Source organism: Erinaceus europaeus, chromosome 10, assembly GCF_950295315.1.
Source record: "Erinaceus europaeus chromosome 10, mEriEur2.1, whole genome shotgun sequence".
Taxonomy (NCBI): domain Eukaryota; kingdom Metazoa; phylum Chordata; class Mammalia; order Eulipotyphla; family Erinaceidae; genus Erinaceus; species Erinaceus europaeus.
This window is the reverse complement of record NC_080171.1, coordinates 11,505,574-11,517,096: the sequence shown is the minus strand read 5'-3', so window position 1 is coordinate 11,517,096 and position 11,523 is coordinate 11,505,574. Positions and strand designations below refer to the sequence as shown.

The following is an 11,523-nucleotide window of genomic DNA, read 5'->3' as shown; positions in this document are numbered from 1 at the left end:
TTTTATTTTGCCTTTACATCCAAAGCAGCTACTGTCTTCATCATTTCCATAGCTATCTGCCCACGTAGACTGTAAGCATGTCTATGGAAGAAACTAGGACTTAAGTCTTCTTGGCACCCACCTACAGCAGCGCCCCTAAATTTGCACAGAATGACTATTATACTGCAATCTGCTTCCCTAGGACTTCCTTCAATCCTAATTTGATCCCTGGACCCAGAAATTGACAGCCCACCAAATATCTTAGATCCAAATCTTTACCAAACAGAACATCCCATGCCTATGTTTTCAACATGTAAGCAGCCTAGCAGACTTTCCATGGAATACAACTGAACTTGCTAATGACTGTAAGACTGGGCACAAGTGGGGCAAGAACTGTCCTTCAGTGATCGGGTGTATACTTTGGATGTGTGAAGACCTGCATTTGATTTAAAAAAAAAAAAAGAAAGAGAGGAAGGAAGGAAACAAAGAGAGGAAGAAAGAAGAGCTGGACATTTAAGTGCTGAGTCCTTCAGCGGTATAAGAACTACTCAAGGGTTAAGCACACGTGGCGCAAAGCACAAGGACCGGCATAAGGACCCCGGTTCGAGCCCCCGGCTCCCCACCTGCAGGGGAGTCGCTTTACAGGCGGTGAAGCAGGTCTGCAGCTGTCTTTCTTTCCCCCCTCTCCATTTCTCTCTGTCCTATCCAACAACGATGACATTAATAACAACAATAATAACTACAATAATAAAACAACAAGGACAACAAAAAGGGAAGAAGTAAATATTTAAAATTAAAAAAAAAGAACTACTCAAGGTTGCACTGGATGTCAACCCATTCAGTTATATTCCATGATGACTGAATGAATATCCAGAAATGCTAGACACTGACATGGAGTTAGAGACCTGACATTCAATTTCCCTGCCCTCAAACATTCTGCAGTGCAAGGACTATGAAGTGGCAGGGTGAGAGCCTGAATCCTAGCATGCAGGAATGCTAAACAATTAATCCAGACTTAAATAGCCATCCCATTATCTTAGACATGTGCCCTTTGAGGCCTGCTGTGAAACTATCCTCAAGCCAGTCCCCTACAACCCAGAAGTGTTACGATTTACTTAGGGCAGGGGCATCACAGATGCAAAATTCCACTTATCTTGCCTACGTTTTTCAGTTTTATTTCAGGAAGAGAGGGAGGAAGATGTAGTTTATCACCTTCCTTCCACGGCACTTCGCCGGGTGTTCCCACCTTATGCTGGGGTTAAGATCTGGGGCCTTCTATGTGGTAGGGCGTGTACCCTAATAAGTGAGGTTATCTTCCAGATTTTCATGTATTTTTTAAGCCAGTAACAAGGTCACACGTTTATTCCAGCTAACTGCTTTTGGTCTTTTGAGCTAGCTTGTTGAGTAGCTGTGTGGGTTTTTATTCTGATTGCCTCAAATCCAGTCCATCTTCTGACCTAAAGAACACACCTTTAATTTCATTCACACTAGCGATGAACAGTCTAATAACATATACTAGCCATGTCCCTTATTAACAACACTTATTCTGAATGAGGTGCCGAGTAAGTCATGCATAATTAAGAATTCTAGGCTGGTTTTTAAAAATAACAATAATTAAATATGCATTATAAATAGTCGTTTTATTTTAAAAGAACCAGAAGTTGTTACATATATTACATACTACATATAATGGCACATGTCAGCCTTTGAAGCTTAAAAATAATCTTTCCCCAAACTGGGATTGACTTCCACTCCGAGTAGAAAAATGATTCTTGGCCTATAGCACCAACCCAGGCCCAGAGAAGAGACCATCTTTGACCTGCCTGTCCCATGGCATTGGGCTCCTGATAAGACACTGACAGCTCCTCTCCCTCTTGTTCTGTTCTCTGGCAGTACTGAGGCCCAGTCCAGGGATCCATTGTACACACCGTAGGCCTGGGAAATCAGGGGACCTCGAGGGGGGAGGCCCCTCTAATGATTTTTACCATGGAAAGGGGAGATTTAAAAACATATGTTCCTTATTAGTTTTGACCTATACAACTTTAACAACTACAAGACAGAAGGTGGTTTTGGAATCAGTGAAATATAATTTCTCTGCGTAAGGACCCAGGTGTGAGCTGCGTCCCCACCTGCAGGGGGAAAGCTTTCCGAGCGGTGAAGCAGGGCTGCAGGTGTCTGTCTCTCTTCCCTTCTCTCTCCCCTTGCCCTCTAGATTTCTGTCTCCATCAAAATAAATAAAGATAATTAAAAAAAAAAAAAAACTTAAAGGAGTGAAATACAATTTCTTTGCCAGTTTTTCTCTTTGAAAATGGATGGATCAGGATAGGAGAGCCTTAAAAACCACCTAGCTGAGGACTAACACGCTTCACTCGTAACTCCTCTGCCCAGACTTAGGTCTAATTCGAAGTTCTAAATGCTGCCCATATGTCACTTTGTTAGACAAAGACACAGAAATCTAATAGCTCTTTCCATTTTCACTTTCTTAATTCATAAGGACAATTCTGCCAAATGTTCTGGCTTATGGCTCTCCTCCTCTTCATAGTATGTTTAAGTTACACGATAAGAATCCAAAAAAAAAAAAAAAAAAAAACCACTGTGGAGTTTTCATAAGCAATATCCAACCAATCAGTAACACACAGCACACAGTGTGAAAGTTTTAATTTATTCCCCTCCCAAGTATCCAGAATAGATACCCCTTCACTTTGAGAAATGTGATGATGAAAATACCAACAGAAACTGATCAACTGTAGAGAGAAGAAAGGAAAAGCGGGCACACCACATAGGAAACATCCCTGGGTCGTCTTCCTCGCCTTGTAGTGCAGGTTGATGGTTCGCTTCTGACCATGTTACCTTTCACTTGATTTATAAAAATGTTACAGGATAGATTTAAAGCAAAGCTAGGCCTCTGGTTTTCTTTTAACCTTAGTCTATTTTTGTTTTTTGTTTTTTTTTAAAGAGGCTATATTAAATGACAATTCATTTTGAGCCAGGGGGAGAAAAAAAAATTAAAAACCCAAAACTTCTTTCAGTTTATTCAAAATAAAAATACACATAGAATTATGAAAATATAGGTTTACTATTTCCACCACGCCAAGTTGATGCTGCTGTTTCAAAGGCTTGCGAATTGTTTCTTTCAAGTTTTTAAAGCTCGTCTCGATCCCTCAGTAAGGTATATCTATATTCGCTGGGTGCTAACTTCTGGAAGGAGCTCTCAGGTGGACTGCTTGCTACATCTTGGGGCTGCTGCAAGAGAAAGAACAGCGCATTCTGGATCAACACATTTTATGGCAGAACACTGTAACTGTAACATTTTAATAGGAATGTTAGCATGGATGGTAGCTGTCTTATTATTTAACCAGTAACAAACTAGATGACTGTGTGCTGAAGACAGTAATTGAGTTTGGTATCTTGCTTTCCCCATTTCAAAGGCCACTGCTCTGACTGTCCAGAGCGGGGCTTCCGTTGAGCCAAAAGCATGGACCTGCTGCAGTCCCTGAGCTGGTGCTGAAGTAACAAAGCACCGACACGCGCCGACGCTCGCTGGAGTGTGCTGTACAGGCAGCATGAGCCCAAGGGCCTGCAGCCCTTCCCGCTTATGAATACTGGCTAAGAGAGTGAGAGCTAGGTACTCTCTAGTCTTCTTCTTAGCAGTTACCAGGATGCCGATGACTATTAACACGTAGTGGAGATGACAAAACATTTCAGTAACATAGTGGGCTAATTTCTGTCAACACAGGAGGAATCGAAGAATGACTTCTAACGCCTCCAAAGAAACGACGGCGTCATCTTACTTCCCATCTCCGGATGCCATGTTGCGCAGGGGCTAACATGTCTGTCACTGTCTGACCATCCCCAGTGTATGTGTTACACACTGAATGTCACAGCAGCACGTGGACATATAACGAGAAGCAGTGGGTCTTTTGTTTTCACTGTATACTACTTCCACTTACTTTGTCCTGTGCCCCTTGCTCGATACAGATTTTCTGCTGGTCTGTTTGCTTTAACTAAGTCAAAGCTACGTTAATAGAAACATCGATCCATGCTCAGTGCCTACTGTGTGTTAGTATGTCTACAGAGGTGTGTTATGGAAATAAAACAGGAGTTTATCATTAGATAGAAGCTGAACCAAACAAGTTGGTTCAATACCAATGGTTTAAGTTTCTTCTAGTCCACTAACAAACTATCCTCTTTTTCAGAAGAAAATGATCACCACTGCGTATTGTCAAGTAAAGCCTGCCTACTTTTATGCTTGCCCTAATATCAGAGAAAACTCCTTTTTAAAAAAAAAATTTTTTATTCCCTTTTGTTGTCCTTGTTTTTTATTGTTGGTATTGTTGTTATTGATGTCGTCCTTGTTGTTGGATAGGACAGAGAGAAACGGAGAGAGGAGGGGAAGACAGAGAGGGGGAGAGAAAGACAGACACCTGCAGACCTGCTTCAACACTTGTGAAGCGACTGCCCTGCAGGTGGGGAGCCGAGGCTCGAACCAGGATCCTTGAACTTTGCGCCACCTGCGCTTAACCCACTGTGCAACCACCCGACTCCTGAGGATTTTTTTTTGCCTCCTTTGTTACTGCTGGGGCTTGGTGTGAGCACTATAAATCCACTTCTCCTGGTGGCCATTTTTTTCCATTTTGTATTGGACAAGACAGAGAGAAGTTGAGAGAGGAGGGGAAGATGGAGAGGAGGGGGAGAGAAAGACAAGACACTTACAGACCTGCCTCACTGCTTGTGAAGCCCTCAGCCCACCCCCCCCCCCCAGGTGGGAAGCCAGGGGCTCAAACCAGGATCCGTGCACGGGTCCTTACAGTTCATGCTGTGTGTGTTTAACCTGGTGCGCCAGCACCCACCCCCCTAACATGACCAATCTTCAAGCTACAGGTGACTTAATGGAATTCACTGATTTCTTCACTGTTCTGCTTCCAAATTGATCTCCTACTTTCATTTGAAGCCAGTTGTATTTAACAGACATGTCTCAGAGGCCAGACATCTTCAGACCACGTTTGCCTGCATGGCATGATCGGGAAGCTATATGCTAGTATTCCTGCAACTTCTCTGAAGGCATCAATGTCTTTAATTTTAAGGGGAAGGGAAATTGTGTATTCTCTAGAATCCAGATCCTCTTCAAGATGCGCTGAAAGAGACAGTTCCCCAGAACAACAAGAGTCCTACCTGTCCTGGGGCTGTGTCAGTCGGGTCAGGGCCATGATGGAATTCTCTGTGCAGCTTTCCGGAATGTAAGTCGAACACAAACTGCTTGAGCTTCCCAGGAACTCTGAAACCAGTGTTACATGAAGATGTAGGTTAAACTGTTAGAATGGACTTAGCGCTCTTTTACCAACCTCATTAATATTTTTAAAAAGTCAATTTAATTCCAGCATCCTACTGTGACTACTGAGTATACATTGAACAAATTCACACAGTTGTGACCATGATATTTAAATACTCCTTGTGCTGTGTTCTAGTTCTTGCATTTGCTTCACAGGAATTGTTCTCCTCATTTAATCAGGCATCTCTCCTTGGCTACTTATGTGTTTTCCTTAATTAACATATGTGACTAAAAAAAAGAACCCTTGGGGGTCGGGCGGTGGTGCAGTGGGTTAAGCGCATGTGGCGCAAAGCGCAAGGACTGGCATAAGGATCCCGGTTCGAGCCCCCGGCTCCCCACCTGCAGGGGAGTTGCTTCACAGGTGGTGAAGCAGGTCTGCAGGTGTCTATCTTTCTCTTCCCCTCGGTCTTCCCCTCCTCTCTCCATTTCTCTCTGTCCTACCCAACAATGAACAACATCAACAATGACAATAATAATAACCACAACGAGGCTACAACAACAAGGGCAACAAAAGGGGGAAAAAATGGCCTCCAGGAGCGATGGATTCATGGTGCACGAGCCCCATAATAACCCTGGAGGAAAAAAAAAAAACCCTTAGTTCTTCGAAGTCACACTAAAAATAAAGGGTTTTGAGATAATTATGCTAAGGGCTCGCCACTTAAAAAACAGGAGGGCGAGCTCTCCTTGAGAGTCTCAGAACATTAGAGAAAAATAACATATAGCCCAATACAGCTCGCTCACTTTAGATTGATTTCATTAATCTGTAATGACTTCTCTAATTACCAATCACATACGAGCAAGTTAGTGCTGCAAAGTCCTGCACTGTAACATAACATGGCCAAGCAGATTATATATCTATTTCCCCTTTCTTTGTATTGTCCCCACGAGTTGAATCCAATCGTAGCAGCACTATCAGGTTAAAGATGGAATTTTTGACCAAGTGTGGGAAAATTATACCTACAAATCACACCAGTTTTCACTGCTATCACCTGCTTGTTCTTTGATGTCCTGCCAACGCATTTATTTTTATCAATTCGTTTTTTTGCCAACTTGAGAAAAGATGCCTGTATTTTCATTTTAAAATGAAAATTTTAATAATTTTTCCATCGTTTGCATTTCTGATTATATGAATTCCAGCCTTCTACTGAGACCTTGGGCATTTTAAACTTTGTTATGTATTTTTAATAGGAAGCTTTGCTTTTCACATTGTTACAAGGACTAAAAGACAGATCTACAAACATTTATTCCAGCAGAGTTGACTGACTTTTAAATCGTTATTTTTGGGAGCAAAGAATAAGCTGGCTTGTGTTAATATTACCAGTTTGCTTTTCTCTTTACACTCCCCAGAGATCCTGCAAGGGCTGTTTCCTCCCTTCAATAACTCCCACTGAGATGTACAAACCAGTAACTTCATTGTACACCCATTTTGGCTCCCCACTAGCTCCGATGCAACAGAGACCAGCAGGTGCCAAATGCACAGTTTACAAATACAGATGACTGTCAGGTAGCTGTATTGACAGAATGCCTCTGAAAGGCTCTCTGGTGCTGAAGAAACTGCACAGGCACCAGAGATAAACATTCAGAGATCAATTTAAATTTAATCTGACATCATCTGCTGTCACAGCAAAGTGCTCCAACAGCCATTCAGTCCAGAGAATCGCAAAGGGTCTATAATGGTAGACATATATTAAATAAAGCCCTCCTAGTTTGTTGACTAAAGTCCAAAAATGATCCACAATACAGCAAGAACCGCTTCTGGTAGTCAAGAACTAACAGTTAAATCATACATGTAACAAGTTCACAGAGCTCACTCAAGACAGAATTTTTTTTCCCCCCCAACTTGATTTTTTCCCCCTTGTCAACTGATGAAAAGAGTAAAGAGAATTGTGAGCAAAAGACAAAGAAGACAGGCTATTTTTGAACTGTGTTAGAAAAACAGATTTTTACAAGAGCTGTTTGCTGGCTTATGGCCAGAAACTATCCATTATTTAAGTAACAATCAGTGAGTCAACAATATATTGTCAAGGAAACAGACAACATAGTTATCTATAAAAAAACAAAAATAAACGATGACATCAATAACAACAACAATAATAACTACAACAATAAACAAGGGAAAATAAATAAATAAATATAAATTTTTTTTTTTTTAAAACACCAAAAATAAACTTATGATAATAAGTTCAATTATATGTTCACACTTCGGGGCATGATTTTCCTAATTGGAACGTCTAAATGTTTCCTGTTCATCATTTACTTTTTTTTTTTTTTTGCTTGTTTACATTGTTCATTTTCGGTGGTGCAAAATTTAGATCGTGAAATACAAATGCTAAGTATATCATTAAATGAGCTTTAACAAATGTATGTAAGGTGAGAAAGATTATTTTTAAAGATCTGTATGAAGGAGAATTCATGCTTACAGTTTTCATCCGTTTTGACATGCGTATAGCATCTTGTTACCACCACCACAAACACACAGAGCAAGGCACACACGGACTTGGTGAGTTCTCTCTGACCCCCTAACAGGATCTAAAAGCATTCCCCTAGACCGGGGAATAACAGTTATGCAAAAAAGACTCTCAGGCCTGAGGTTCCATGGTCCCAGGTTCAATCCCCTTTACCACCATAAACCAGAGCTGAGCAGTGCTCTGGAAATAAATAAACAAACAAACAAACAAAAATAAATAGTAAAAGCTAGTCTCATCTGTTCTATTCCTTTTTGGCTCCTGCTTATTAAACACTTGCCCTGCTTTCTATCTTACCACCTCTCAGCCACCAAGTTGCAGATGCTACTATGAATCCACCCTGACCTTTCTGGGAAGAGAAACTTGCCAGCGTACCCAGAGACTTCACTTCTCCAGAGCCCTACCCAACTAGAGAAAGACAGAAACAGGCTGGGGTATGGATCCACCTGCTAACAAACACGTCCAGCGGAGAAGCAATGACAGAAGCCAGAACTCCCAGCTTCTGCACCTCATAAAGAACTTTGTTCCATACTCCCAGAGAGGGGAGCAATGTTAGGGGGAAATGACCTGAGGGCTCTGAACTCCAATCCATCAGGACCCAGAGAAAGAAGAGGAAAAAAGAGGGGCATTTGGAAGGCAAAGGGTGTAGATGTGATTTGAAAGGAAGAAAAGGTAGGACCACAGAAAAAATGGTCAAATATATATAAATACTGAGAGTCATAGAAATAAGAGTCAACCCATATCTGTGACCTTGGAAGAACTAGTGTAGTTTCCAATGAAAGGAATATGAGGACACAGAGCTCTGGTGGTGGGAACGGTGTAGAATTATACCCCCGTTATCTCATAATTTTATTTATTTATTTATTTATTTATTTATTTATTTATTTATTTATTTTTTACCTCCAGGGTTACTGCTGGGGCTCGGTGCCTGCACTATGAATCCACTGCTCCTAGAAGCTATTTTTTCCCCTTTTGTTGTTAATCATTTTTGTTGTTATTATTATTGTTGTTGCTATTGCTGTTATTATTGTTGGAGAGGACAGAGAGAAATGGAGAGAGGAGGGGAAGACAGAGAGGGGGAGAGAAAGACACACCTGCAGATCTGCTTCACTGCCTGTGAAGCGACTCCCCTGCAGGTGGGGAGCCGGGGGCTCAAAGCGGGGCCTTTGAGCCAGTCCTTGCACTTCGCACCATCTGCACGTAACCCTCTGCGCTACCACCTGACCCCCTATCTCATAATTTTTTAAATCAATATTAAATCACTACTAAAAAAAATAAAAGTATTGCCCTTTCTCCACTGAATTCTATTTGCCCCATTAATAAAGTAAACTATGCTTGTGTCGATTTGATCCTTTCTCAGCATTGTTTTTCTTTTAATTCTCGTTTCATCTTTCCATACAAGTTTTAGATAACTTACCTACATCTAGAATAAACCGGGGCTGGGTGGTGGCACAGCTGGTTGAGCGCACATGTTACAGTGCACAAGGGCTTGGGTTCGAGCCCCAAGCCCCCACCTGTAGGGGGAAAGCTTTGTGAGTGGTGAAGCGGGGCTGCAGGTCCTGTCTCTTTCCCTCTCTAGTTCTCCCTTCCTTCTTGATTTCTGGCTGTCTCTTTAATGAATAAATAAAGATAATACCAAAAAAAAATTTTTTTTTTTTTTTTTAGAATAAACCTACTTGAATTATGACTGAGATTACGATAAACCTACAAACCCACTTGGGGAGATTGGACATCTTAATGGTACTCACACTTTTTTTTTTTTTCCCCTCTTGCCTCCAGGGTTATTGCTGGGCTCGGTGCCTGCACCATGAATCCACCGCTCCTGGAGGCCATTTTTCCCCCTTTTTGTTGCCCTAGTTGTTGCAGCCTCGTTGCGGTTATTATTGCCATTGTTGACGTTGCTTTGTTGTTGGATAGGACAGAGAGAAATGGAGAGAGGAGGGGAAGACAGAGAGAGATGGGAGAGAAAGACAGACACCTGCAGACCTGCTTCACCGCCCGTGAAGCGACTCCCCTGCAGGTGGGGAGCCGGGGGCTCGAACCGGAATCCTTACGCCGGTTCCTGCGCTTTGGGTACTCACACTTCTAATCCTCAAACAGGGCGTGTTCTCCAGGTATGGAACTCTTCTTTGGTTTCTTTAATCAGTGTTTTCTGGTCTCCAGTGTACAGATATTATACACATTTTTTAGGTTTTGGCTTAGCTAGCTGTTTCCCGCTGCCCTTTGGAGCTATCGTAAGTGATACTATAAGTTTTTGACGCCCAATTGTTTATTGGCCGTGTACAAAAATCAGAACATGGGCTGTTTGCTAGACAGGCGTCATGGTCTTGTAAGGCTACCTCTTTAATCTATTCCTACTGTTACAACTTCTGTTCCTTCATGCTGACAAGAAACCAGTAGGATCAAACTACAGGGGGGAAAAATAGAACTAAGCAGTTGTCCAACTCTGACTCAGTTTCAGGGCCTTTAAGTTCTGTCCCTGGGAACTTCTTTTCCACCCATACAAGCTTTTTTTATACGCACTGACCAGTAACTGTTTGGGTATCAAGTGTCATGAGTTTGGGACTTTGGGGTTCAACATCGCTGGAAATGAACTCCAGCCTCGTCACTATTTAATTATTTGGCTGTGCTTGTTACTTCACCTTCCAAACAGAATGCTCGTTGCCCCGTTACCTACCGCATCTGCTTCCTCTCTCCTCACCACAACTACACGTCCTGAAACTGACCTCAGAAATGCTGTCTTACGAAGTGAAAGGAATCGTCATTAATGTAATTTATGGGGACGGCTTGTCATTTAAGCCTAAGTTACCACGTGGCACAATAACAATTGCGTGGACCGTTAAATGCTGTCAGCTTCACTTTGCTACATGTTTTATTTGATTTTTAAGACTAACTTCTATTCACAGAGGCTCAGTCTTTCACCCACTTGGCATGTGTCTCCTTACAATTAAACAGATATTAGCAACAGAGAGAAAGCCACTAAGGGTGAGACTGGAGTAATTTGTTTTCAAAGAGCTTCAAGTATAGTCAGTTCTGTCTCTCCCTGGTTCCCTCACAGGACTTAATGCTTGCGAGATGGGAGAGAATCCCCCGCTTCCCAAGGTTACCCCTTGGGCTCAGTGCTCGCACACAAATCCACTGCTCTCCCAGTGGCCATTTCTTCCCCCACTCCTCCCTCCCTTCCCTCCTTTCACAAGACAGAGAGAAATTGAGAGGGGATGGAAGATACAAAGATAGAGACCTGCAGACCTGCTTCACTTCTCGTGAAGCATCCCCCCTGAAGGTGGGGAGCAGTAGTTCGAACCCGGATCGGTTGCCCTTGGTAACATAGTGCTTAACCAGGTGTACCACCACCTGCCCCCCCAACATATCTCATTTTTCCGATTTCTTTGGGGGAATACTATTGACTTAGTTTCGTTTCTTTTCTCTTTCTTTTTTTCTTTCCTTCTTTCTTCTTTTTTTTTTTCATATCAAGGCATAAGTTGATACATTAGGTTTGCTTGGTCAAGTGCCCAGTGAACTTGGTCCAGCAAACTATTTAGTCATGTGACGAAGAATCCACTGGTATTACAGTTGTCTAAGAAAGAGCTCAAGATGGGATAGAATTGACAGTGTTTTTTTTTTTTAAATATTTATTTAATCTGATAGGACAGCAAGAAATGGAGGGGGAAGGGAAGAGATAAGAGAGGGGCAGACACACCTACAGCCCTGTTTCACCACTTGTGAAGCTTCCCTCCCACAGGTGGAGAC

General features: G+C 42.2%; 1 protein-coding gene across 2 annotated transcripts in view; it reads right to left on the bottom strand.

Annotated features, from left to right (window-relative positions):
* Nucleotides 1-2,622: 2,622 nt before the first annotated feature.
* ERP44 (endoplasmic reticulum protein 44) overlaps nucleotides 2,623-11,523 on the bottom strand; it is an 86,197-nt gene continuing 77,296 nt past the window's right edge. For both annotated transcript variants that reach the window (XM_007525532.3, XM_060199101.1), the window contains exons 11-12: nucleotides 5,152-5,254; nucleotides 2,623-3,222 (exon numbers count right to left, since the gene is read on the bottom strand). In XM_007525532.3, the coding sequence (XP_007525594.1) occupies nucleotides 3,121-3,222; nucleotides 5,152-5,254 (205 nt within the window). In that variant the 3' untranslated portion in view covers nucleotides 2,623-3,120. The remainder of the gene's footprint in view (nucleotides 3,223-5,151; nucleotides 5,255-11,523) is intronic.